The following is a 27321-nucleotide window of genomic DNA, read 5'->3' on the forward strand; positions in this document are numbered from 1 at the left end:
AACATACAAATACAAAAAAAAACAGAAAAATACAAAAATACAAATACAATACAGACAAAAACAAAAACATATCATCTTTGATCAACCCTTTGAATCATTGTCTTTTTGGCTTCCCCCGCTCCCCACTATCTGATTTTCATTTTAAATATATCTATAGCAGTTTCTATTTCATCGTTTTTACTTTTCATTTTACTGTAATCTCTTCAAATCCTCTTAACCTCATCTTTATATTTCTATAACATTTTTCCTACATTATAATCTCCTCTTTTCTCCCTATTGCCTTAATTTCTGTGCTTCCCTAGATGTTCAAATTTTCAACTTTCAAAAATAATTCCCTAAATATGTTTTAAATTTTCTCCAATCTTTCTCCATTCTTTCACCTGCTTGATCTCGGAGTCTTCCTGTCAACTCTGCCATTTCCATAAAGTCCAGCATTTTCATTTGCCATTCCTGTAAAGAGGGCAATTCCTCTTTTTTCCAGTATTTTGCAATTAGAATCCTCGCAGCTGTGGTGGCATACATAAACAAGTTAACATCTTTTTTGGGAATTTCTTCCCCCACTATACCAAGTAGAAAGGCCTCTGGTTTTTTCAAAAATGTATTTTTAAATATCTTTTTCATTTCATTATAAATCATTTCCCAGAAGCCTTTTATCTTAGAGCATGTCCACCACATATGGTAAAAAGAGCCAATTTCCTCCTTACATTTCCAGCATTTGTTATCACCTTTATGATACATTTTCGCTAATTTTACCGGAGTCAGATACCATCTATACATCATTTTCATTAAATTCTCTTTCAACACAGTACATGCCGTAAATTTCATACCCTTCTTCCACAATTTTTCCCAATCTGACATCATAACATTATGGCCCAAATCTTTGGCCCAATCAATCATAACCGATTTTGTTTGCTCATCTTTCAAATGCCACTCTAACAATAAATTATACATTCTGGACAGATTCTTGCTATTTGCCTCTATTAATTCTGTTTCTAATTTCGATTTTTCTGATTGAAATCCTATTTTTTTATCTATCTTGAATGCTTCATTTATCTGTACATACTGAAACCAATCACTTAACTTATCCTTCAATTGGAGTTTCTCTCCACACCAGAATGACTGAGATGAAAACATTTGCCAGTTTTGGCCTCTTTGCAGAGACCTTTTGAGAGGAGTCACAGTCAGCAGAAATGAGAAAAGAAACAAAACCTGGGATTTTCTCTTTCCTTCCCTTTCCCAGAATGCAGCTGATCCCTTAACAGACCATAATACTTTAACTGTGTCAATTAACAATCTGTTTATCAAAAGGGTTCAGCCTCCACCAACTTTAATCTGCTTTTCATTGCTCATCTACACCAGCTGTTAAAATACACACATATTCCTAGAAAACAATACCTTCCTACTTTTGCAACTAAATCTCATTGCCTTGTGGACGTCAGGCAGGAAGGAAATGCAAAGAATATTTCTGAGGCACCAACTTAACCCCTCCTCTGCAAATTTATCCTCACTGTCTCTATACTTCCTCAGACATAAATATATTTGAATTCAGTGATGCCTCTGGCTCATTGTTTTTGGGATTGCATCATAATTCTTTTGTATTAACAGTTGGATTCTCTATATCTGGGGTAGCCAATATGGTGTTTCCTGGATGATGTTGGACTACCACTCCCATCAGCCCTAACCAGCGTGGTCTGGAGTCAGAGATGATAGGAGTTGTAGTCAAGCAACTTGGCTATGTGTGCCCTATATAAGTCACATGGAGACTTCTTCACTTCTTCTTCTTCACTTCACTTTTAATTTGTTTACCTCCTTTCTATTTTCCTATAGTCAAGTAGGTTTACAAGCTGAAGAGACAACAAAGAATATGTACCTTATAACAATCCAATCGGATACAAAAATGCGATAATAAAACATAACTTTAAAATATACAACTTATGTCTAATAAAATAACATTCAACAATCCATTAAAATAGTATATAATATTAAACATCTGCGTATAAATATTAAACAAACCCACTATTAACAATTACGATAAATAATTTCTAAACTTTAATCAATAAAAACAATGGCAAGTCACACTTCATAAAATAGTGCAATACAGTACAAATTGAGAAGCAGAGATGCACAACTTCTAGAGTATTTTTTTTTTAAAAAAACTTTGAACGCCTCTCCTCCCAGCTGCTTCTGGTGTTCTTAAAGTCATAGTCTGGGAAACGCAGGTGGAAAAAGGCATTGGCTCACAGTTCTTCCTCTAGTCTAGGGCTAAGCTCCCTTATGAAGACTCCTCGGCGCTGTGGACTCGGGTGGGTTGTGGGTTAAACCACAGAGCCTAGGGCTTGCCGATCAATTTCCGTGTGCTGCTCTGGTTCGCCAGAAGCGGCTTAGTCATGCTGGCCACATGACCTGGAAGCTGTATGCCGGCTCCCTCGGCTAATAACGCGAGATGAGCACCACAACCCCAGAGTCGGTCACGACTGGACCTAATGGTCAGGGGTCCCTTTACCTTTAGGGCTGGAGGGTGGGCCAAAGCAGGTGGGAAAAGGCCTTGCCTGATGGACAGCTGGAAGTCTCTCCCCTCACCCTTCGCTGTGGTCCCCATCTCAGTTAGGGGATGTACCCCCAATGAGAGGTTTTTTCAGAATCAGCAGAATCTCCCCCACTCCTTGGCTTTTATTAACTGGTTTAATATTGTCATGAAGCTCGGGGGCGCCTTTCCGTCTCTTCCCCTGCGCTCCAGTCTCTTCTCCGAGAGCCACTGGATTTTCCCGCTGGAAGGACCAAGCTTACGCCCCCGATACTTCAATAAATCGAACGCTGTGAAACTTAGGGTAGCCGCCACCACTGAACTCTTACATTAAGCAGTTCAGACAAACTATTAACCCGGTGGGCAATGAGGCAAGGACTGGATTTTAGCAATGCGGCCAAGAATAACAAAATCCCCCAAAATACCTTTTAACTATTTATTATAATAAGCATAGTTAAATACTAGAATATAACAGATCTCAGAAAAGGTTACAAAATAAAACAATAAAAGCATGACTAACTTACGAATACAAACTCAGTAAGGTGATAAAGTAACAGAACCGCATCTTCTCCCCCTGGGCAGGATGCAGCCAGAGTCTTGGGCAAGGCTATTCTCATGGCATTTTCCCGGGCTCTCAGAATAGACAAGAAAGCAGACAACTACGCTCTAACTTTTCAGCATCTTAAATCCCTTAATCCCTCCTGAAGGCGTGTAGATAAACACACGTGGGATCGGACAAAAGACCAATCCGCATTAACTTTACTTTCCCGCTCCTTTATACTCTTTATATGTATGATTGTGTCGCTGCCCACCCTAGAAATAGGGTTGTCAAATTTGCAGATGACACAACCGTGATCGGGCTCATCTCTGATAAGGAGGGTGAAACAGACTATAGAGATGAGGTGGAGCGGCTGACAGAGTGGTGCAGAGTTAACAACTTGCTCATAAATACAAAGAAAACAAAGGAGCTTGTGGTGGACTTTAGGAGACAGAAGAATGAGGTCCAGCCACTTTTGATTGACGGAATTTGTGTGGAGAGGGTAACAACGTTTAGATTTCTAGGCATTGAGTTACAGGAGGATCTGTCCTGGAGTGTTAATACAAGGGGGCTTGTGAAGAAGGCGTAGCAGAGACTGTATTTTTTGAGAATTTTAAGGAAAAACCATCTTCCACAAAAGCTGCTGCTTGCCTTCTATCACTGTGCCATACAGAGCGTGCTCACGTACGGTTTATGTGTGTGGTACGGAAGCTGTACTTCTCAGGACAGAGCAGGGCTGTGTAGAATTATTAAAACAGCAGAGAGCATTATTGGCTGCTCACTCACCACCTTAGAACAAATCTACACCACCATTGGGACGGCGATATAGAACAATGCAGGCAAGAACGAGCCGTCTCAGGAACAGTTTCTTCTCCAGAGCGATTTTGGCTTTAAATGGAAAGCCTGGACTTTGAAGTCATCTTATTTTACTTCTTATTTTGTATTATATTTACTGTTTTTAATTAGGTTTTTATAATTTTGGATTATGCGGAATGCTTTATCTGAGCAGATGTAGCAACCGAGTAATTTCGTTGTTCCCGCAAGGGGACAATGACAATAAAGATATCTTACCTTATCTTATCTTAAATGAACCTATAAGCAGGTAGAGGAGCATTTGCCCTGTCAATCAATTAAGAGATTATGCAGATGTCCGGTGTTTGCACATCAATCACTTTGAGGCAATTTGCCCTCTCAGTTCTCAGGCACAAATGAAAACACTAAACTTCTTATCAGCAGATTGTAAGAAGACCAGCTGCAACTCAGTTACAATTAACACTTTTAAATCAAAGGGGAGGAAGACAAGAGTAAAATTCCTTTCCCCAGTTGAAAAGGTCACTTTCTCAAGCCAGCAAGGAGTCCCAGAGCACCTTGCGGTATCTTTCCCAGCTTGCACTGCAGGAACCAAAGATTGGATACTATCAATCTCATGACAAATATACTTTAATCTTTGTTGTTGTTGTTTAGTCGTTTAGTCGTGTCCGACTCTTCGTGACCCCATGGACCATAGCACGCCAGGCACAACTATGTTATTTTCTCTCTTGATGGTTTTTGGTGCTCTGTTAATTGTTCATGATCTTATGCTGTCCCCCCCAAAACAGAAACAATTGTAAAACCATGGGATTTTCTTTTAAAAAATGGGTAGACAGCTTTTGTATTGTTTTCAATCAATTTTATTTGTATTTTATGGATTTCAAATATGGGAGGTATATGCAGTCAAAAAAAGAAAGAAACAGTATTAAAGAAAAGCTCCCAAACCTCCATTGTAGGCTGTTGAGGAGTCCCTCACCTTTTTGCGGCTGTGTACTGTGATGTGTCATTGATGCAATAGTAGTGCCTTAGTCATGGATTGATGCTGGAATATCCACACATCCACTGTTCTTTAGTAGCTATTCTGCAATACTTCCAGAATGGTTACTCCATTATTGCCATTTGGAAGGGCGCTCTTGGGTTGCAATGAAAGAGAAAGCCCCAACAGAACATTTCTGGCATGAAAATTTATCCGATTTCAGCAGGAAATAACAAGACATGGACTGATAAAAAATGAAGAAGTTATGACCACTGCAAACATTTGTAGGCACAAATGGTATTGAGACTGGGAATGCATGAGTTCCCAGAGAGCACTATGTTTAGATGTCATCACAATTACACACACACAAAAAAATGTATAAATATGTATAAAACCTGGGAGTGTTTGCATTTTGTGTTGGAGTTGGATGATTGCTGAGAGTTCCGACTCTGGGTGAATGTGGGCTGAGGATCACAGTAAAAAAAGAAAAGAAAGACCCATTCTACCCACTATTTTAATATATTCAAAGCTGGCACCCATCTATCTAGGTGGGTCTCTAGGGAGACTATGGAGGAGTGATCGTGCTGTGGCTGTAGAGACCAATACAGGAGAGACATGTTTTGTGTCAACTGGGCAGATGAAGGCTGCTCAAGACACCGCTAAGCAGCTGTGCAGGCCTGCCAGGATAAAAACAGCAACAGCCAAGCACATCAGCCCTGAGATGGATGGCGAGTCATTTGCAGACAGGGAAACTCCCACAGACAAACAACTGAGAAAGTGAAAGCTGTGCCTTCACTGTGAGGCAGCAGCCATGATCCAGGATCTCTGTGCTGAAGCCACTTGTCCCATCTGCCTGGATTTCTTCAAGGATCCTGTGACCATTGGATGAAAGTTACGAAGTTAAAACCCTAAAACTAGGGGTTGGGAGAAATTTTACTGAGTCCACACCTCCCTATTTCCAAAGAATCAGAGAACTGTCATGTTGGAAGGGACCCCAAATGTTATCTAGTCCAACCCCTTGCATGGAATCATAACCAATGTGCACTTTATAGATCAATTTATTGTTGTTTAGTCTTTTAGTCGTGTCCGACTCCATTCACATTTGTACTTCTCTGAATTTTCCTAATGCACTTTCCCAGTCAAGTAATGTGTACAAGAATTCATAAATTCATAGCAATTTGCCTCCATGTAATTCATTTTGTATGTTATTTTCACTAATATCCATGCTTTCATGTACCGGTACATATAGTTGGGATATAGTGGTAGTTGTGTCTAATCTCTTTTTGTTGCTGCTGCCTGGCCATATTTCAGGTGTGTGTGTGTGTGTTTGTGTTTGTGTGTAAGGAAGACTACCCAAAGATAGAAAAAAAGGTTGCAATTTTCCCTGTGTGAAGTCTCAATCCAGAACAATATATAGGATAAAATAGGTCTCAGAGCCTGACCCCATTGATTGCTGAGTTGTCACGCAAAACTAGGGTTGCCATAGTTCAAAAAGAAAAGCTGTTGAGCTTTTTTTGGCCACAGTTTTGGAGCTTTTTTTTCTTTTTTCTTTGTGCCAAATTGCAAAGAAATTGGACATTTTTGAAGAATTCATTTTCTGCATCCTAACAAAATGGGTGTGGTGGAACATTCAGACAAAGTTCAAAGCTATCACTTATTAACCAATGTCAAATTTATGATAGCTGATAAAAAGACCTGTTCAGAAAAAACATGGATTTGTTTTATACAGTTATAAATACATGCCAAATGCCTGTTTTTTTCTTTTCATTATTGAAAAAGAGCATTTTATGTTTGGAGTGAGATGAGGTGGTGAGCAAATGGTTGTTCTGTTAGGAGGAGAGAAGATGGAGAGGAAAGCTGAGCACACCCAGCAGAAGAAAAGAACAGTTGCTGGTTGTCGTTACAGCAGTACAAAGTGCACACCCTTTGCCTCGCCATAAAAAGGGGCAAGGAGACAGTAGCAGGAACAGTTGGGAAGAAGGAAAGGTAACCCCAGAACATCTCCTTGATCTACCACACCATCTCCCTGCCCACAAGAGAAGCTAGTCTGGGGGTGAGTATCTGACAACCAAACCCCATTGTATGTTCCCAGGCTGCCCTTTCCCAAGCAGGTCTATTTTCATTCAGTTCCCAATGTGTATAGAGGAGACTTATAACTGTTCCTCTTCCTTGCCTTCCCCCCACCATTCAGCTGAAAGTCAAGCTCCTATGGAAATGCTGTTAGCTCTGGGAGAGGATCTCCCATGGGTGTCAATGGAGGTCTTGTCTTGGCACCCAAAGGAGGACTTGGAGCCCTGCAATGGCTTCTGTCCTTGTCTGTCACCCCGGTGATCTTCCTGGGCCACTCTGGATGCAGCGCCAGGAAAGTAGACCTGCACATGAATGTGTCCCACTGAATGATTATTTAATGGAGCTCCATTATTCTTCCTACTGGACAGGGAATACATGAAGCAGGCAAGCATTTCTGAAAAGGTGACCTGTTTTTCTTTAAATGGGCAATTTTAAGGATGAAGATTTGTGGCGATTCTTCAGCGGAGCTCTTTTTTATAAGACAGATTGCATTGTTTTAATAGATATTTTAAGAGCTCAATATATTTCAGCATTTTTAATGTATTGCTTTGTAATGGCTTTGGCTACAGATTATTTATTTATTTCATAAAATTGTAAAATCCAGAATTGGTTTCATAGGAAGAATTTGGAAATGCTTAACCCTGAATAGTTTTGACCTTACAGGCTTTTTTCTTCTTCCCCAGTCCCTTCACATCCTGCTGCCATTCTACAGCCACCTTTCATCTCAACAAAGCCACACACTCTTGACCCGCCATGGCCTCAGCCCCACCATCCATAGATGTGGACCAGGAAGTCTTGTGCCCCATCTGCAAAGACTACCTGATAGAACCAGTGACACTGGACTGCGGCCACAACTACTGTCAGGGCTGCATCACCTACTACTGCAGGATATGGGAAAAACAAGATGTGGGGGACTTGGAGTGTCCCGTCTGCAGAGTTCGGATCCAGAAAGGGGATTTCCACCGCAATTTCCAGCTGGCAAACATAGTTGAAAAAATTAAACTCCTGCCACTAAATGAAAGGTTGGAGGATCTTTGTAAGACACACAATGAAAAACTCCACCTCTTCTGCAAAGAAGATGGAGAATTGGTGTGTTTTCTTTGTGAGCGATCCCCAGAACATAAATGGCACACTGTGGTTCTCAAGGAAGAGGCTGCCCAGGAATACAAGGTAGGAAGTCATTTTGACACTTGCTAACACAATCCTTTCATCTCTCAATGTTGCTGTAAAGCAAACATCATAAATTGATAATCTGTACATTCATGAGAATCAGAAATTGGACCTCATCTCTGTGCTATCCAAAACAGAACAAAAACTTTGTTCTGCTTACAAAGCAACTTTTTAAAATGTGTTTTTGTATATAAGGAGTTAAAGAAAATTCTGAAATATTCTTTTAAGAAAAATCCAGAACTTTTTCTGCTGGGAATGATGCCGGAAGATATCAGACCAAACGACAGAGGTTTAATTAGTTATGCCGTAGCGTCCGCCAGATTGTTAGTTGCGAAGAATTGGAAAACCCCAGAAATCCCTAGTAAAGAAGATTGGCAAATTAAATTATTCCATTATTACAATTTAGCAATTAGATACGAAGAAGCCAAAGGATCAAGTCTAGAAGAAGCAATTAGATTGTGGAAACCATTTAACATGTATATTAAAGATAAAATAGAAAAACCAAACCTTATCTCAGAAAGATAATGATTCTATATTGGAGAAGAAAAAAAAACACAATGGTGATTACTAATGTATATAAGAGGGACGAGCTTAGTACAGGACGTGAAGTAGGGAGGGCATCGAGGGAGGGTATGGTGGGAGAGGAGGGAGGGATTGGGGAAAATCAAGACAATGTAATATCTGCATTCATTTGTATTTGTTTATTTGTTTATTTGCCTGTAAACAATTTTTTATTCTTGAAATCAATAAAATTTATTTTTTAAAAAAATGTGTTTTTGTTTTTGCAAGCACTGTTTTTCTGCGCTTGTGCCAAAGGGTTCCTGCTTAATGTAATCATAATGATGAGCTGTAATAAGAATTAAGAAATGAAAGTTCTCATGCTTTAGATTTTTAAATGTATATAAAAAACAAACCTAGAAACTCCCAGAGCAATTACTAAGCAAAATTGAACAGTAGGGCCCCAGGCACCAGAAGTAAGCATAATATTAAAGACCCCTCCAGCCCTAATCAAATCTGAGATTTTCTTTTCTCTTTAGACAGTCATCTGTGGTCACCTGGAGCATCTGAGGAAAAAGAGAGAGAAAATTCTGGCTTATGAAGCAAAAATAGGAAAAGAAAGCCACAGCCTGCTTGTAAGTGTCACCATTACTACAGAGGGGACAAGTGCTGGAAGGATCAAGTCATGGTGTAGCCTCATTGCTGAGTGATTTACCATAAAATTGAAGGTCTTTCAAAACACACTGGCCTCCTCTTTTCCTCTTTCTTCCTGGTTCATGCAGAAATTAACAGAAACTGAAAGGCAGAAAACAGTGGAGAGGTTCAGACAACTGCACCAGTTTCTGGAAGAACAAGAAAAGCGTCTGCTGAATGAGATAGAAAAGATGGAGAAGGAGATCACAAGGAGAAGGGATGAGCACCTGGATAGACTCTCCAAGGAACTCTCCTCTCTTGAAAGGAGCATCCGGGAGATGGAGGAAAAGAGTCAGCAGCCAGTGAGTGAACTCCTGCAGGTAAGACGGTGGCAGGAACAGCACAAAGTTTCTCTCAGGGTTTAACCATAGTTACCGTTTGCCTCTTTGTCCAGGCTGTGTCCAAGTGCTCTTCTCTTGCCCCCACAGAGCTTTCCCCACAAAGTTCCCTCTTTAAAGCTTAGTGCAACAAACTGCATTTGATTCAACTTTAAAGAGAAGATATTTTTTTGCAGGGGAAGCTCCAGAGGAGGAAAAAGTATGCTTGGACAACTATTAATTCATTCATTCACTAAATTTATATACTGCCCTATACCTGGAGGTCTCAGTATAAAATTAGATAAAATTAGGATAAAAAACAAAATAAAATTAGAATATAAATAAACGGAATACACAATCCAAATTAAAAGAGAAACATTGAGTAACCCCTCCAAAAACACATTTTAAAAGCAAAATTAAAAAATTCCTTCAGTAGCACCTTAAAGACCAACTAAGTTTTTATTATGGTATGAGCTTTCGTGTGCATGCACACTTCTTCAGATACACGGAAACAGGAAGAACCAGACCCTATGTATATTCAGAGGGTGGTGGTGGTGGGGTGGGGGGAATGGGTGATGGGCTGATAGGAGTGGTAAACCTGTAGATGGCTGTTAACGACTGTTAATGTCTGCAATTGGTCCTGCGGGGGGGGGGGGACAGGGGATGAGGTGCTTAAGAAAGCTTGATCATGCATAATGAGATACGAATCCCATGTCTTTGTTCATCCCAGGTGGCTGCATAGTTTTAAGCTTGGCACAGCCATGGGCACCCGCATGGTCCCACAGTATGCCAACATCTATATGGCAGATTTAGAACAACGTTTCCTGAACTCCTACCCGCTCAAACTGAAGGAATTTTTTAATTTTGCTTCGACTCAGACCAACACGGCTACCTACCTGTAACTAGAACATTTTAAAAGGTTACTGGATGACAAGCAAAGGCCTGGTTAAAGGGGAATGTTTTGCCTGGTGCCTAAAGGTGTCTAATGAAGGAGCCAGGCGAACCTCCCTGGGGAGAGCATTCCTGTTCTCATCTTGCCACCCTCTGGACCTCTCATGGAGCTGTTTAAGGCTTTATAGGCCAAAACCAGCACTTTATCTGGCAATTTTATTTGGCAAAGGAAACACCTGAGAGTGGATGCTTTTACTATAAAAACTCCTATTCAGAAAGGAGGACTGGCAGGACCTAATTTAGCTAAATAGTATGAAGCTGCCCAGCTCACGTTGTTAAAGTTCAGGATATCTCATAAATTGGAAATGAAACTCTTTCAGCTGGAATCATTATTCATAAATATTCCTCTGGCCACTATACTATGGATACCTTAGAAAAACAGAGGAGAAGATCCCATGAATCTTCATCAGGTTTTAAAAAATAATAATCAGAAACTAATCTGGAGAACTGAACTTAAGATCAGAAAGACAAAAACTGAGATAAATTGAAATTATAGATTAATCCATCCCTATCCAAAACTAGGCAGACTCACCCCAGAGGGCCAGTGAGCATCCCTTCCAGGTTTGATGGGTCTTCATTATTTGGCTTGTGGTATGCACTGAATCCCATTCTTCTTTTCCTCTTTTCCCTTCTAGCATGTGAGAAGCACCTTGCAGAGGTAAGCGAATCCTGCTCATCTCCATTAATATCACTCTGGGAAACTGGGAATGGTCTAGAAGGAGAGGACATAAAGCCTGCCCCTCCAAGCTCTTAGGATGTGGTGAAAGGTTCCAACAAGGATGTAGGAGCTGGGGTGTGTGCCATGTTCCTGAACATATTCCAGCTGTAACTTCAAGTTGTCACTCGGGTTCATGATAAGAGGCTAGAAGGAACATTTCACTTTTGTCAACAGCAGCAACCATTTTTTCTCCTCCACATCTTTCTTTTAGGTAATGCAGCCTAAATTGAAAAGTTTTGAGCAGGATGGTATCACTTGATTTTATTTCTCCATTTGAGTAGATTTAAGTGAGGAGACTCAGAGAAAGGGCTGCTCTTTTGGCCCTCAGATGTCTGACTTTGGAGTCCCTAGCAGGGAGGAATCTCCTCTACTCTGTGCCTCCATTCCTCTGTGTCTCCCTCTCGGCTTTCTACTGTTTCTTTCCTCCTCTCAATTCCTTTTTTTTAAAAATCAAATTTTATTAAATTTTCCACTTTGACCATATCACATTAAATATTCCAAATTATACAAATATTAATTAATTAATTAATCCAAATATTCTGCCAAATTATTAAAAAATTAGTACGATTTCCCATGTTTCAGATTTGGAAGATCTGATCATCTTATAATTTACTGCATTCCTAATCATTATAATCAAAGGCATTTCCAATAATTCTGTTGTTATCCTTCATTCTTCTTTTCACAGCCTCTGAGTTGTTTAAGCGAGTTTAACCAAACGGTATATGATTCTGTGTGGATTTTATGCCTATGATTCCCTTCCATAGGTTTGCAATGTCTCCTCACACGCTGGTATTCTGCCAAGTCAGTCCAAGAATACAAGAATCCTTTCACTGCAGGCAGCCACCATCTTCAAACAGTCCCAATAAATCAAATCCAGGCCTCTGTTCGATAGTTTCTCAAAACTGGTTACATAATATAGTCTTTCCAGGAGAGATTTGCCAGATCAAAGCTGGAAATATACATCTAATGTTGTAATTAAGGCTCACTCCCTCTTTGACTGTTATCTATAACCTGGTCTTGACTCCAACATGGGGGATTCCCCAATTAAAACTGCGTCACATCCAAGGATGGTATCACTCTTGACAAAGCTCCAGCTGCTAATGAGATTTGCTTCTCTTTGATGTTAATGATTTAGGGAATCTTTAATCGTCTTCCAAGCAAGTCCGAAAATAAAAGCCTTAATTGTTTATATTTTCATTTCCACACAGTTTATATTTAGAAACCATATTATATCAGCAAATTCCAAACTTTCCAGTCTGACTTGTTATATATGCCATAAATGGTTCTTCTAGGTTTTTTTTTGTTAAGTAAAATAATAAGGCACAATAATAAAAGAGTCTCGCCCCCCTTTTCGTTCCGTTTCATCATACCACTCTGTCTCTGGTGTAATCTTTCTCCAATTTTTTTTCTCAGTGGCTGGGCTTTGCAGAGTAATTCCTTCCTCCTCGTTTAATGTTTATTTTCCCCATCAGGTGTCAGCAAATGGAGACATTTAAGGATCCAATGGCTTTCCTACCAGAATTGAATAGGAAGATCTCAAATTTCTGGTTTGAAAATCCCATTCTATATGTTGAGATGAAGAAAATCAAAGGTAATGAGTGGCTTCAAGGATTTTACACTGGACAATAAATTAGTCCGAAAGCTGCAGAGTTTCCTTCTGGGTATCCTGACCCATGTATACTGTCACTCAGAGGCTTGGTGGGGACAGGGAATAATAAAGGCAGTCTGCACCACAGTATACAGTAAAGTCAGGATTTAGTTTTGTTCCAGTGTTCAGTTTACAGTTATACTGAACCTCCTTTGCATTTTGGTTCGTTAAACTCCACTAGTGTTTCCCCATCGTGAAGGGCATTAGAAAGGCTCTTAGCAAACACACAGTTCCTCCACTCCCAGCTCAAGCTTGTTTCCCAGCAGTGGAGTTATCTCCAGAGTTTTCTCTTCTTCCTCAGACTCTCACCGGCAGCTGCCATATCTAGCACTGAAACTATCACAATCTCCTTAGTATTCTTGTTTCTACAGCAATTTGTGGTGGGTTTTTTTAATAAAAAAAATCTCATTGAAAATTCACCAGCCTCTCTTGACATTTATATTTCTACAGCAGTTTCTGTTGGTGGTTGTTTAATGCTCACTAAATTAATCAGCGTCTTTCATCAGCAAATTTCTCCTACGAAATAGATATTTGGCTAATGTAAAATTCTTCAAGCAGTTTCCAGCGAACTCCATTTTGTGGGTGACTTTCACTAACATATTCAGCTTTATGCAGAGTTTCCCCTAATAAATCAGTCGGTAGGAGAACCACATAGCAAAATTCAAATAAGTGTGTTTTTTGAAGGATTGCTGTGTTTAGTTCCCATTTTGTTTCAGAGAGCGTGAATTTAGTAGATTCACCAATCAATGCAGAATGAACTGAATTTCTACCCATTATTACCTCTACCAAAATGTTTGTTAGGTCGGAAAGAATTTAAAATATTTTTTGAGGAACAACCTCCTGTTGCATGAGCCCCTTGGCAATTCTTCCTCTGCAAGTTTAGTTTGTCATTATAATAAACAATTCTGCATTTGATTATTGATTTCCCCCCAGTTTATTTGGGGCAGTTGTTAAGGCTGTGGACAACTCTCCTCTGGATTCTTTTTATAGATTGATATTGCAGTGTTTTATCATGTCTCAGTTTAACATTTTTTTATTTTTTATTTCTTCTTCATAGTTTTCTTATGTGTAATTGTTGGTTTTATGTCTTAATATTTTACCTGAAATAAAGAAACAATTGATATTATGTCATTTAGTGGAAATGTTATTTGAGATATAAAAGTCTAGCTCTCAGTCTTTTTATCTCTTTGCTTCCTCAGATTTTCTGTCATTTGGACGTCTTCAGAGAGGTAACTTTTGGGTGAAGGACCAAATTAAACACATGTTGGGAGCTGGTGTTTCATTGGGATTAAATGGTCTATCCTTTCCTTGGTGTTATTCTATGAAAGGGAGGAGAAGTACCGGAACTTCTTATTTGGCCTGTCCTGCTTCCTCTGGCATGCATACATCTTCAGGATCTAGAATCAGTCTAGATTGGCATATACAGTGGTGCCTCGCTTAACAAATGCCCTGTAAGACGATTTTTTCGCTAGACGAATGGATTTTGCGATCGGAGGTTGCCTCGCAAGACGATGAGGTTTTCTATGGCCATAAAAAAATGAACCTACGACTGCAAAGTCCAGCGTGTAGCAAAAAATTGTCAGGGGTTTTTGCCGCCTGCCTTCCCCTTGGCTTGGGGAAGGCAGGCGGCAAAATGCTCCCACACTGCCGCACTTAGGCTCCGGGGGACAGAGCCGAAGTGCGGCGGTGCCGCCTGCCTTCCCCTTTCGCACTGCCGCACTTCGGCTCTGTTGGGCGGGGGGAGGGGAAGCGGAGGATTGGATCAGTCCTCCGCTTCTCCCTCCCCCTGCCCGACAGAGCTGGCAACCCTGGGATCTGTCCCTTCTGTCGGCGGTGGGGGGAGAGGAACGAACGGAGAGAAAGGGCTGCTTTCTCTCCGTTCGTTCCTCTCCCCCCACCGCCAACAGAAAGGACAGATCCCGGGGTTCGTAGAAGCGCTGCGCAAGCGCTTCTCAGAACCCCGGGATCTGTGCACGCTTAGCAGCAGGGGAAGAGGAACGAAGGAGGAGAAAGTTCGTTCCTGCCCCCCCCCCCCCCGCCGCCAGAAAGGACAGATCCCGGGGTTCGGAGAAGCGCTGCGCAAGCGCTTCTCCGAACCCCGGGATCTCTCCTTGCTGTCGGTGGTGGGGGGAGAGGAACGAACGGAGAGAAAGGGCTTCTTTCTCTCCGTTCATTCCTCTCCCCCCCACCGCCGACAGGAAGGTCAGATCCCGGGATCTGTCTTTGCTGTTGCTGCGCACAGCCGGCATGGGGCGCAGCTTTGGAGGTCTCCGAAGCTGCGCCCCATGCCGGGGAAGGCAGGCAGGAGGCAGCGGCGAGGAGAAGAGTTTCTCCCGCCACCGCCTCTCGCCGCCCCATGCCGGGGAAGGCAGGCGAGGCGGCGGCCGGGAGAAGAGAGCTTCTCCCCGCTGCCGCCTCGCACACAGCCGGCATCGGACGGGGCTTCGGAGCCCTTCTCCGAAGCCCTGTCGCATGCCTCTGCCAGTCCCCCAGAGCCCATAGGAACGCATTGATTAAGTTTCAATGCATTCCTATGGGAAACTGGAACTCGCTAGACGAAAAATTCGTTACATGAATTGACCCGTGGAACGAATTAAATTCGTCTAGCGAGGCACCACTGTACTATTTTGGACTGGGGGGGGGAATCTTTGTGCTCCAAGCGGGTTAGTGTGATGTAGCCTCAGTCTTCTCTTTCCCCTTTTGCTTTTGCTGGATTCTTTGGTCTTGAGTATGATTTGAGTGTTAATTGGCATTTTTCTTCCATTCCAATTAGACTAGTAGTCCACACACACAAATACCTGAATTTATCTACGAATGATAAATTCGTACCAGTAGGTGTTCCCTGTTGCATTTGTTCCTATCTTCTAATTTGCTGGTTCTAATCATGTTGATTTAGTACCAGCAGGGCATGTGCACAGAGAGCTGCCAGCTTCCACTTGTTTTTTTTCAAAATAATTCCCCACCCAGGAAGTCAAAAAACACAGACAGGCAAATGTATGTTCTCAGTACACACTTTATAACATGGTTCTAGTTACAGGTAGGTAGCCGTGTTGGTCTGAGTCGAAGCAAAATAAAAAAATTCCTTCAGTAGCACCTTAAAGACCAACTAAGTTTATATTTTGGTATGAGCTTTCGTGTGCATGTGTGCATGCACACGAAAGCTCATACCAAAATATAAACTTAGTTGGTCTTTAAGGTGCTACTGAAGGAATTTTTTTATTTTACTTTATAACATGGTTTGCATGTGCAGTATTTTGTTACCTCCTTGCAGTCACACCTTTAGGTTCTGTGCTTGTACAGAGCCTCATTCAGCATAAAGTTTTGGTGGGGACTTCATCCACATCCATAATGCAATATACTATATACTGTACATAGAACAAAATTATATATTTGTTTTTCTAATGTATTATAATTATTTTATGCCCCACCTTTTTCCCTTACAGGGACTATAGGTAGCTTACAAATAAACATAAGAACTGCTAAAACTTATAATAATAATAATAATAATAATAATAATAATAATAATAATATTTATTTATACCCTGCCCTTCCCAGTCAAGACCGGGCTCAGGGCGGCTAACAACAAGAATATCAGCGCAAGAATAAAAACAATTCAATTAAAATACAGATTAATACAATGTTAAAATTCAATTTTAAAATTAGAAACCTACAAGTTCAACCTTATTTAAATATCTGTAGGATAAGGCCTTAGGGGAGGGTAACACCGGGGTCAGACTGAGTCAGTCCAAAGGCCAAGTGGTCTTGCAGGCCCTACGAAACGATGTCAACTCCAGCTGGGCCAGGCATTCCCAAACTTTGGCCCTCCAGATGTTTTGGACTACAATTCCCATCTTCCCCAACCACTGGTCCTGTTAGCTAGGGATCATGGGAGTTGTAAGCCAAAACATCTGGAGGGCCGCAGTTTGGGGATGCCTGCGCTGGGCACTAGTCTCCTGAGAGAGAGCGTTCCACCAGGTTGGGGCTAGTATGGAGAAGGTCCTGGTCCTGGTTGAGGCCAATCTAACCACCTTGTGACTCGGGATCTCCAGTATGTTATTATTTGTGGACCTTAATGTCCTCTGCGGGGCATACTGGGAGAGGCGGTCCCGTAGGCACGAGGGTCCTAAGCCGCATAAGGCTTTAAAGGTCAAAACCAGCACCTTAAACCTGATCCTGTTCTCCATCGGGAGCCAGTGCAGCTGGTAAAGCACTGGATGAATGTGATCCCGCGGCTGGGACCCCGTAAGGAGTCTCGCCGCGGCATTCTGCACCCGCTGGAGTTTCTGGGTCAGTTTCAAGGGCAGTCCCGCGTAGAGCGAGTTACAATAATCAAGCCTAGAGGTGACCATCGCATGGATCACTGTGGCCAGATCAGGTTGAGAAAGGTATGGGGGATATTAAACCTATTTTTCATTATTTATTAATTGTAAACAAATATTGCAAATTTTAAAGTACAGTTTAAAAACCACTCCGGAATGGGAGTGGTGGTGGGAGGTATGTGATGGCATAGGCACTGGCCATTAGGGCGGCTCCCACTATAGCCAACTTGTCCTTGATGTGGCAAAACTGCCAAGTTCAGTTTCTACACAGCTTGTTTCAAGATGCTTAAATATAAAAATACAGGTGCGTTTTCAGGACCTTAAAGGAGCTTTAGCATCACTGCTCCCAAAGCCATAATCTTTTTAACTCTTAGTCAGACAGCCTTAAGGTCCATAAATAACAACATTTTGGAGATCCCGAGCCACAAGGTGGTTAGATTGGCCTCAACTAGGGCCAGGGCCTTTTCAGTACTGGCCCCGACTTGGTGGAACGCTCTCTCACAGGAGACCAGGGCCCTGCGGGATTTGACATCTTTCTGCAGGGCCTGCACGATGGAGCTGTTCTGCCTTGCCTTTGGGCTGGACTCAGTCTGACCCTTATGTTTTCCTCCCTTATGGTTTTGATTTGGGCCATTTTAAAATGAGGGTGCATTTTAACATTTTAAATTTATATTGTAATTTAACCCGTATTTTAATTAATTGTTTTTCTTTCTTTTAGAAGATTTTAGAAGAGTTCTTTTTAATTTAATTGCATCATTGCAACAGCATATTCAACACATATTGTAATTTTACTGGTGTCATCCGCTCTGAGCCTGGTTTTCACTAGGGTGGGCGGGGTATAAATAAAAATTTATTATTATTATTATTATTATTATTATTATTATTATTATTATTATTATTATTTAGCCTGCTTTAGGACAACAAATGTGTGTCTAGTGCTATCATTGTTGTAAGAAATTTATGCTGGAGGTTTGCTAGGGAAGGACATTTATTAGGTTGCCTCCATTGATTTCTTCCCTCTGATTTCAATGTCAGCCACTGAAAGCCCCAAATGGGCAATTCACACAGAGAGATTCAAAGGAGGACAATTTTTGTCCTCTTACCCCCCTCCTCCCCTCCTCCCCATCACTGAATAAAAGAGCTGAGGGAATATGTTCTAGGTTTTTGTTTTTTTTTGAATAATATTTATTTATTTTTCCACTTCAACAACAATATTATATACATTTTCCATATACCGAATAAGATTAAGGAATAAGAATAAAACAAGTCCCGTATCTGGGAGCTTAACATAGAACAATTAAGCTCATAATAACAGTTATTCCTCACAGAACGTTTGTAATCAATTGACTAAAGGAAAAAAAAAAACCAGAGAAAAAAGAAAGAAAAAGGAAGAAAAAAAGAAAAGAAAAAAGAAGAAAAAAAAGGAAAAAAGAAACCACTCTGGACTTCCTGTTACCACCGACGGCTTAGTTTTTGTTCTTCCATTATCGAATGTATATACAATCAGTACTGTTTCTACTTTCAATATATTTTCACATTCTATTTCTTTAAGTTTCCACAAATTCAATAAATCAACCTATCTCCTTACCCTTTCACTCAAACGCTATCATTTTAATTTTATCTTCAGTATATTTTCTAACATATTTCTTGTATCTATCCCATCTTTTAACAAATTCTTCCTTGTCTTTCCCTCTCAAACTATTTGTTAGCTGTGCCATTTCGGCCATTTCCTGCAATTTTTCCTGCCAGTCTATGATTTTGGGGGCCTCTCTTTCTTTCCAGTTTTTGGCAATAACCAAACGAGCCGCTGCTAGAGCATATAGTAAAATTTCTTTTGTTTGTGATGGTATATCTTTTTGAAATGTTATACTTAATAGGAAAATCTCTGGTCTTTTTGGAATGTTTTTCCCTAGAATTTTTTGTATCTCATCATGAATTTTATTCCAAAATTTCTTAATGGTTTCACAAGTCCACCACATGTGAAATAAGTTCCCATCGTTACCACCACACCTCCAGCAAACGTTAGCTATATTCTTATACGTCTTTGATAACCTGGAAGGTGTCAGGTACCATCTGTTATTCATCTTTAACATGTTCTCCCTTATATTGCAGCTCGACGTAAATTTCATATTGATTTTCCAAAGATTCTCCCATTCAAAACATGTAATTGGATAACCACAATCCTGTGCCCACTTAGTCATGGCAGATGTGACCTTTTCGTCCATGACTTCGTGATCTAAAAGCAATTTGTACATTTTAGAAATAAGTTTTGTATTGTTTTTCAATAATTCTTTTTCAAATTTTGTACATTCAATCTGAAATCCTATTTGTTTATCTTTTTTAAATAATTCATTCAATTGATGATAGTCCAGCCATGTGTTAAGATGTTCCCTTATATCTTCATATTTTTTAATTTTGATTTGTCCTTCCTCTTCTAATATCATCATATTGTATGTTATCCAATTGTTATCCATGTTTACTCTTTTTGGTGTTATTGCCTCCATTGGAGATATCCATCTTGGGATTTTTGGTTCAAGATATCTTTTATATTTGTCCCATGTTCTAAATAAAGCATTTCTAATTATGTGGCTTATAAATTTTTTGTGTGTCTTTCCTTTTCCATAATATAAATAAGCGTGCCACCCAAACCTCGTTTCGTGTCCTTCCAGGTCTAGTACGTCCACATTTTTTAGCAAGCACCAGTCCTTTATCCATGTGAGGCAGGAAGCTTCGTAATAAAGCCTAAGGTCTGGGAGGCCAAATCCTCCTCTCTCTGGAAGATCAATAAGTATCTTGTGTTTAACCCTCGGCCTCTTATTTTGCCATAGGAATTTGGATACCTCTTTCTGCCACTTATCAATCATCGTAGTCTTCCCAATAATTGGCAGGGTTTGAAATAAATACAGTAATTTAGGTAAAATCTTCATTTTAATTACTGCAATCCTGCCACAAAAAGATAATCTAAGCCTGCTCCATATTTCTAAACTGTTTTTGATCTCTTTCCACGTCTTTGCATAATTGTCTTCAAATAAATTGATATTTTTCGGGGTTAGCATTATTCCTAAATATTTTAATCTAGGGTAGATGTTTAATTGAGTAGCTTTTTGTACTTCTTCTTTCTCCGCTAATGTCATATTTTTTGCCAATAATTTAGTTTTATTGTAATTTAGTCTGAATCCGGAAACTGCACTATATTCTTTTATGATGTCCAAAACTTTGATGAGACTTTGTTTGGGGTTCTCCACAGTAATGATAAGATCGTCCGCGAAGGCTCTTTATTTATAACTTCTCTTCCCTAAAGTTATACCTTTAATTTCTTTTTCCTCCCTTATTTGTTCGCAAAGGGTTTCTAATGTCAAGATATATATTAAGGGGGACAGGGGACACCCCTGTCTAACCCCTTTATTTATTTCGCATTCTTGGGTTATATTCCCATTTATTATAACTTTGGCTTTCTGTTTCGTATATATAGCATTTATGGCATTTAGGTACCTCTCCCCAAAATCCATTTGGTAAAGTAAGTCCTTCATGAAATCCCATGAAACTCGGTCGAATGCTTTTTCAGCATCAACCGCCATAAAAATTGCCGACTTATCTATTCTTATATCCAGGTATTCTAGCAGATTTATGATGTTTCTAGTATTGTTAGAAATACGCCTGCCTGGGAGGAAGCCCGCCTGATTGTCGTGAATGACATTCAAAAGGATTTTTTTAGTTCGTTGTGCTAGAATATATGCGTACAGCTTATAGTCATTATTAAGAAGTGCAATAGGTCTATAATTTGCTATTACCTGGTGGTCCGTTCCCTGTTTTGGTATGACCGATATGTAACTTTCCTTCCACGTATCTGGCATAGCTCCCTCTGTCATAATATTATTCATAATGTCTTTCAATGGTTCTGTTAGAATATCCTCAAAATTTTTTATAATAACAAGCCGGAAACCCGTCAGGGCCCGGGGTTTTCCCAGTTTTGGCTTCTTTAATTGCACTTTGGACTTCAAAAGTTGTTATTGGCGCCTCCAACATTTCTTTCTGTTTTTTAAGGATTTTGGGCAGGCTATGTTTTTCCAAATATTTTTTAATTTCTTGTATGGATTCTCCCTCTTTTTTGTATAAATTTTTAAAAAATTCTAGAAATTTATCCTCAATTTCTTTTGGATCAGTTATTATCTTTTCATCTAATTTTATTCTATTGATAGTTCTTTCAGCTTCCCGTTTTTTAAGTTGCCAGGCTAATAATTTCCCCGGCTTGTTGGCAAATTCGAAATAGTTTTGTTTCATTGATTTTATTTTATTTTCAATTTCCTCGTTTATTAGCATTGAGAATTGAGATTGAAGAATTTTCAAATCTCTTTTTAGATCTTCCTTTTCTGGTTGTTGGTATACTTCCCTTTCTTTTTTCCTAATTTCTTCCAGTAAGTCTTGTTTTTTCTTTTCCTTTTGTTTCCTCTGGATTACATTTTGTTGGATAAAGAACCCACGGAGTACTGCCTTGCTAGTATCCCATACTATTTTTTGATCCGTTCCCTTGTTTAAATTTAATTCGAAATATTCTTTTAATGTCCTTTTTGCCTTTTCCAAAATTTTTCCATTGTTTAACAGTCCTTCATTTAATCTCCATCTTTTATTTTTTTTCATTCCTCCTTTTATTTTTACATATACTGCATTGTGATCGGAAATGGTCTTAGGTTGAATTTCCGCCACAGCTATTTTTAATGTCAGGTCTTTTGTTGTCCATATAGCGTCAATTCTTCCCGCTGAATTATTTGGATAAGAATAGTAGGTATAATCTCTTTCAAACGGGTTCCTAACTCTCCATGCGTCTTCCAGATTTAGCAAGTCTATTAATTGGAAAAAAGTTTTTGGGAGCTTTAATTGTTTTTTTTTGGCTGCTTTTTTGGATCTATCCAGTTCTGGTGCAACTACCCCATTTTGGTCACCTAGTAATATAATTTTTTCCCCAATTGCCTCCCCTAAATTTTGCACTAAGCTTTGGAAGAATTCGCTTTTCTTCTCATTGGGCGCATAGATACCTATCACAATTATCTTTTCTCCATAAACAGTGATTTGGATAGCAACCACCCTTCCTTGTGTATCCTTGTAAACTAATTTTGGTTCAAGTATAGGGTTTGCATAAATTACCACTCCATTTTTTTTAAAATTTTCCTGATGACACAAATTCAATTCCTAGCCTTTTATTTGAGAGAATTCGGGCATGTTGTTCAGTAATATGTGTTTCTTGCAGACAGATCAGGTCAAGTTTCTGCTTTTTAAGAATGTGCTCAACCTTATTTCTTTTGCTTTTCTCGTTTAGTCCGTTGACGTTCCAAGTCAGTACACTTAAATCCATTTTGACAACTTTTGTTCACTTATAAACTTTATTACAACTTTGTTACTTTTGTTTCCTTTTTTATTTATTTATTTATTTATTTATTTATTTATTTATATTTATTTTGTTATTTCTTCTATAAAAAAAAGAATAAAGATAAAAAATTGAAGTATTGGGAATGAGAATTTTTTTACACGATCCTTATACGATTTTAGCTTTTTAATTCCTCCTCCAACTGTTGAGTTTCCTCCTCTTCTGGCCCTCCTCCCCCCATTGGACCCACCAAGCCCAGTTCCTCCTTATATTTCCTCCAGAATTTCTCTAAGTCGTCCACTGTTCTAAACTTTCTTCTTTTCCCTTTGTAGAAAAAGGACATTCCCTCCGGAAATTCCCACCTATGTCCAATAGATTTTTTTTGTAGTGCTTCTACATATGGTTTAAACTTGTCCCTTTTTTTCAAGATTCTTGGTGGAATAATCTTGTGAATGATAATATCTGTTTCCTGAATTTTTAATTTTTTCTTGCTACTAGTTTGTAATATTCTGTCCCTCATTTCTAAATTCCCAAAGGTTACAAGACAGTCTCCCGGTAAATTATTTAGTCTAGCGAATGTAGATTTCACCCTAAAAGATCTTTCTATACTCTTTTTCATCTCTTCCTCCTCTATTCCCAACCATTTAGCCAGTTCTGTTATTATTTTCTGATCAATATGCTCTCCTGTTTCTTCCGGAATAGATCTGAATCTCAACATATTCTCTTTTCTATGCATTTCAATCATAGAAATTGCGTCTAATACCGCCTCATGAGTTCCCTTCATGTCTGATATTTCTTTTTTTAATTTATCTATTTCAACCTTTTTCTCTCTGTTCTCTTTCTGCATCTTTCTCAATCCTTCCTCCATAGTAACCATTTTCCCTTTCAACTCTTGAACCGTGCTTGACAATTCTAAATTTTTTACCACAACATTATTCATTTTACATGTCAAATCAGAGATCATTTTAGAGTTTTCATCTATTTTTAGTCCCATTGAGTCTAATTTATGGTCTGTCTTTTTTGCGTTATCATTCATTTCTTTCATTTCTTTTTTCATCTCAGACAAGTCTTTTCTCAATCCCAAGAGAAGATCTTTCATTTCGGAACCCATATTTAATTCCTGTAAAGAGTTTCTTCTTTGTGCTTCCTGGTTGGAGTTCCTCCTTAAAGGGTTGAAGTATGTAGATGTAGTCGCTACGCTTGTACGTCTCTTATTACCATTAGACATACCAGTCCTGCCTTGATTCTTAATGGTAACAACCAATAGTTTGTGATAATTATTAAAAGTGAACAGAAAATAAGGGGGAGAAAATACTAGGGATAGAAAAGAAGAGGGGGAAAAAAAGAAAGAGAAAGAGAAATGAGTGGGAAAAAAGAAAAGGGGGAGAAGAAAAGAAAAAAGAAAAAAAGAAAAAGGAAAGGGAAAAAGTAAAAAGTAAAAACGGAAGTTAGGAAAGAGTAACAAATAGGAAGAAAAAAACAAAGGGGGGGGGGAGGACGGAAATAGACAAAGGGAATAACAAAGAAAATTATATAAGGTAGAGGAGACTAGCCAATATCAGGGTTACACCTGTGTTGATAAGAATAGAAAGCTGGACACTTGAAGAGACAATAAAACTGAACAATTAAAGAAGCAATGGAGCTGCCCAAATTACACTATAAAACCTCCGCTGGACGTCCGCTGGACGTACAGATAGAAACGGATGAGGCTGGGCTATAGATTTAACAGGTCCCCCCAAACAGAATTCTGCCCCAAATATTGTTATTATTATTGTTAGTGTTGGTATTGTTTATTCTTGCCTCTGTATATTGTTCTTTCTTTCCTCTGAGGACTCTGCCGGGTGTAGCAGTTCAATCTGTTTCCGGGAGGAATATGTCTTTTCCTGGGCCAATACAAAGCGTTGTATTTTTTCTTGACGATGTATCTTTTCCCAGTGATGTATCTTTTCCCGGACGGATACAAGTTTACTTCCGATATTCAGCCTCTTTAAACCTCTTTAGAGGAAGTTATATCCAGAAGAGAGGAGGGCGTTCTGTTATGTCTTTTTCTTTTCTCCTTCCTTCTCTTTAAGCCATGCAGTCGTTCATTGACAGTGTTTTAGAAGGGAGCACTCCTTATAAGTTTTGGGTTCTTCAATGCCCTTATAAAATATCCCTCCGCAATTTTTATTTTCCCCAAAGGATAAATAGTATAAGTCTTTAACATAAGTCTTGCTTAATTAACTAGCTGGCTGGAGCGGATATCTCACAAAATTCACCATTGGGGGGGTAGTTGGGTGAGGAGGAGGAGTATTATGCCATCAGCCCGTCATTCTCCTTCCCTTATTCTTCCGTGCTGAATTGCAGTCTGCCAGCTGAATCCACTTTGAGGAGTTTAAAGGGATAGTTACAACGATTTCTTAACCTCCTTTCCTTTCCTTTTCTCCTTCTGACAGTTTCTAATTATCAGCTTTTGAGAGCGTTTTAAGCTTAATGTTTCATTTTAATGTTTCGCTTTTAGAATTAGGAATTATCATTCAAAAAGCCGCGGGGGTAGCCCCCTCTTTTCTTAGCGTATACAATGTCCGATTAATTAGGCACGTTCTCTATTCCTCTAGCTGCCTCCGCTCTTTCAGCCCGTTTGAAACTTTGAAGCTTAGCCACGCTTTCTTCCCAAAAGAGCAAGAAGGTTAGCTCTTTCCCCAAGCTTTTTAACTCGGACGTTTCTAAGTTCTTAAAGAATTTACCGCCAGATCGCTCCCGGAGCCAGGCTTTCTCGCTGCAGGGAGGGGCCGCTGATAGGGCGCTCGCAGTCTCCTTTCCGACTTTTCGCCGCTCCGGAGACCTTTCCGGCGCCTCAGCCGGTCCTCTAGGGTGCAGGAAGCCCTCCTGCACTCGTTGTGGGGGTTGTGAAGCCCTACAAACCCCCCTTTTTCCCCTGCCATTGAGTGCTCGCTACAGAACTCCGCAGCGAGCGTCCGGCCACGATCCGCGGGAAACCGGAGGTTGTTTTGCTTTTTGAAGAGTGACTGGATTGACAGGAGGGGCACAATAAAATACGTGGAGTAAAAAGGAACAAAAAACATTATTTAAAAACCCGCAGGGAAGGTATTTATTCTGAGGTGAGTCTGGCAGAAAGAGGGGAGTGAGTGTCCCAATCCTGAATCAAATGTGAGGAAACCCCATTTATCTGAGAGGAAATGTGGTTCTTCTGGGTGTTTCTTAAATCAAGATGTCCATCTCTAACCACCAGCTGATTCTGTCTCTTTTCTTTCCCTCCTCTTCTCCCCAACAGCAAATGTCACTCTGGATCCAGACACAGCCCATCCCAGCCTCATCCTGTCAGAGGATCAGAAAAGCGTGAGAAAGAGAGACAAACCTCAAGCCCTGCCCACCAATCCTGAGAGATTCAATGACCAGCCTTGTGTGTTGGGACGTGAGGGATTCACAACTGGCAGACATTTCTGGGAGGTTGATGTGGAAAGTAAGGAAGGGTGGGCTGTGGGGGTTGCCAGGAAGTCTGTGGAGAGAAAGGGCCTTGTCTACAAAAGAATGGGGCCTGGGATTTGGGCCTGTGCTGTGGTGGTTGCCAGGGAGTCTGTGAGGAGAAAGGGCTACTTGCCCATATGGCCTGAGGAGGAGATCTGGGCTGAGGAGAAGTGGGGAGACACGTCCTGGGCCTTCACCTCCCCTTACTACTCTCTTCTGTGCCTGAGTGAGGAGCACAAGAGGATCCGCGTGACTCTGGACTATGAAGGGGGACGTGTGTCGTTTTCTGACGCCGACTCAGGAGCCGAATTCTACACATTCTCAGGAGCCAAATTCTCTGGAGAGACCCTCCTCCCCTTCTTTTATCTGGGTGAAAATAAAACCCACCTGAGGATCTCCTGAGGAAATCTGCCTCACAATCCCATTTGGAGTTTCTCTTTACACCAGAATGACTGAGATGAAAACATTTGGCAGTTTTGAGAGGAGTCACGGTCAGCAGAAATAAGAAAAGAAACAAAACCTGGGATTTTCTCTTTCCTGCCTTTTCCCAGAATTTCCTCTGTAGCTGAGTCCTTAACAGACCACAATACCTTAACCGTGTCAATTAACAATCTGTTTATCAAAATGGTTCAGCCTCCACCAACTTTAACCCACTTTTAATTGCTCACCTACACCAGCTGTTAGAATACACACATATTCCTAGAAAACAACCCCTTCCCACTTTTGCAACTAAAGCTCATTGCCATGTGGACCTCAGGCAGGAAGGAAATGCAAAGAATATCTCCGAGGCACCAACTTAACTCCTCCTGTGCAAATTTGTCCTCACTGTCTCTACACTTCCTCAGACATAAGTATCTCTGAATTCAGTGATGCCTCTGGCTCATTGTTTTTGGGATTGCTTCATAAATCTTTTGTATTAACGGTTGGATTCTCTGTATCTGGAGTAGCCAATATGGTGTGTCCTGGATGATGTTGGACTACAACTCCCATCAGCGCCAACCAGCATGGTCAGGAGTCAGAGATGGTGGGACTTGTTGTAGTCCAGCAACTTGGCTATGTGTGCCCTATATAAATCACATGGAGACTTCTTCACTTCCTTTTCTTCACTTCACTTTTAATTTGTATACCGCCTTTCTATTTTACTATACTCAAGGTGGTTTACAAGCTGAAGAGACAGCAAATATATACCTTACTAGTGTCATTCAGCCCGTTTAATAAACGGGCGCTAGAACATTCGGCCTTTTTCAGTGGCGACTGCC

The 27321-nt window shown here is 40.2% G+C and overlaps 1 protein-coding gene across 5 annotated transcripts; it reads left to right on the forward strand.

Annotated features, from left to right (window-relative positions):
- On the forward strand, window positions 1–26866 carry LOC118081276 (tripartite motif-containing protein 10-like). 5 transcript variants are annotated; one of them, XM_060270754.1, is made up of 9 exons: window positions 1–6901; window positions 7040–7302; window positions 7602–8088; window positions 9126–9221; window positions 9369–9599; window positions 11183–11205; window positions 12738–12856; window positions 14113–14142; window positions 25869–26866. In XM_060270754.1, the coding sequence occupies exons 3-9, from the start codon at window positions 7672–7674 to the stop codon at window positions 26462–26464; spliced, it is 1512 nt and encodes a 503-aa protein (XP_060126737.1). In that variant the 5' UTR covers window positions 1–6901; window positions 7040–7302; window positions 7602–7671; the 3' UTR covers window positions 26465–26866. The 5 variants fall into 5 exon arrangements, with proteins under 5 accessions (XP_060126737.1, XP_060126739.1, XP_060126736.1 ...); XM_060270753.1 differs by having other exon boundaries at window positions 2–6901; window positions 7040–7320; XM_060270757.1 differs by lacking the exon at window positions 25869–26866 and adding an exon at window positions 19345–24271 and having other exon boundaries at window positions 4006–6901; window positions 7040–7320.
- Window positions 26867–27321: the final 455 nt, after the last annotated feature.

This window comes from Zootoca vivipara, chromosome 2 (genome assembly GCF_963506605.1).
Source record: "Zootoca vivipara chromosome 2, rZooViv1.1, whole genome shotgun sequence".
In the NCBI taxonomy this organism is placed as follows: domain Eukaryota; kingdom Metazoa; phylum Chordata; class Lepidosauria; order Squamata; family Lacertidae; genus Zootoca; species Zootoca vivipara.

Bases quoted from the DNA above. Each gene is read 5' to 3' on its own strand.
- LOC118081276 (XM_060270754.1), top strand. From the start codon at position 7,672: ATGGCCTCAGCCCCACCATCCATAGATGTGGACCAGGAAGTCTTGTGC. The intron at 8,089-9,125 runs GTAGGAAGTCAT...TTTTCTCTTTAG, and splicing joins AGGCTGCCCAGGAATACAAG to ACAGTCATCTGTGGTCACCT. The intron at 11,206-12,737 runs GTAAGCGAATCC...TTTCCCCATCAG, and splicing joins GTGAGAAGCACCTTGCAGAG to GTGTCAGCAAATGGAGACAT.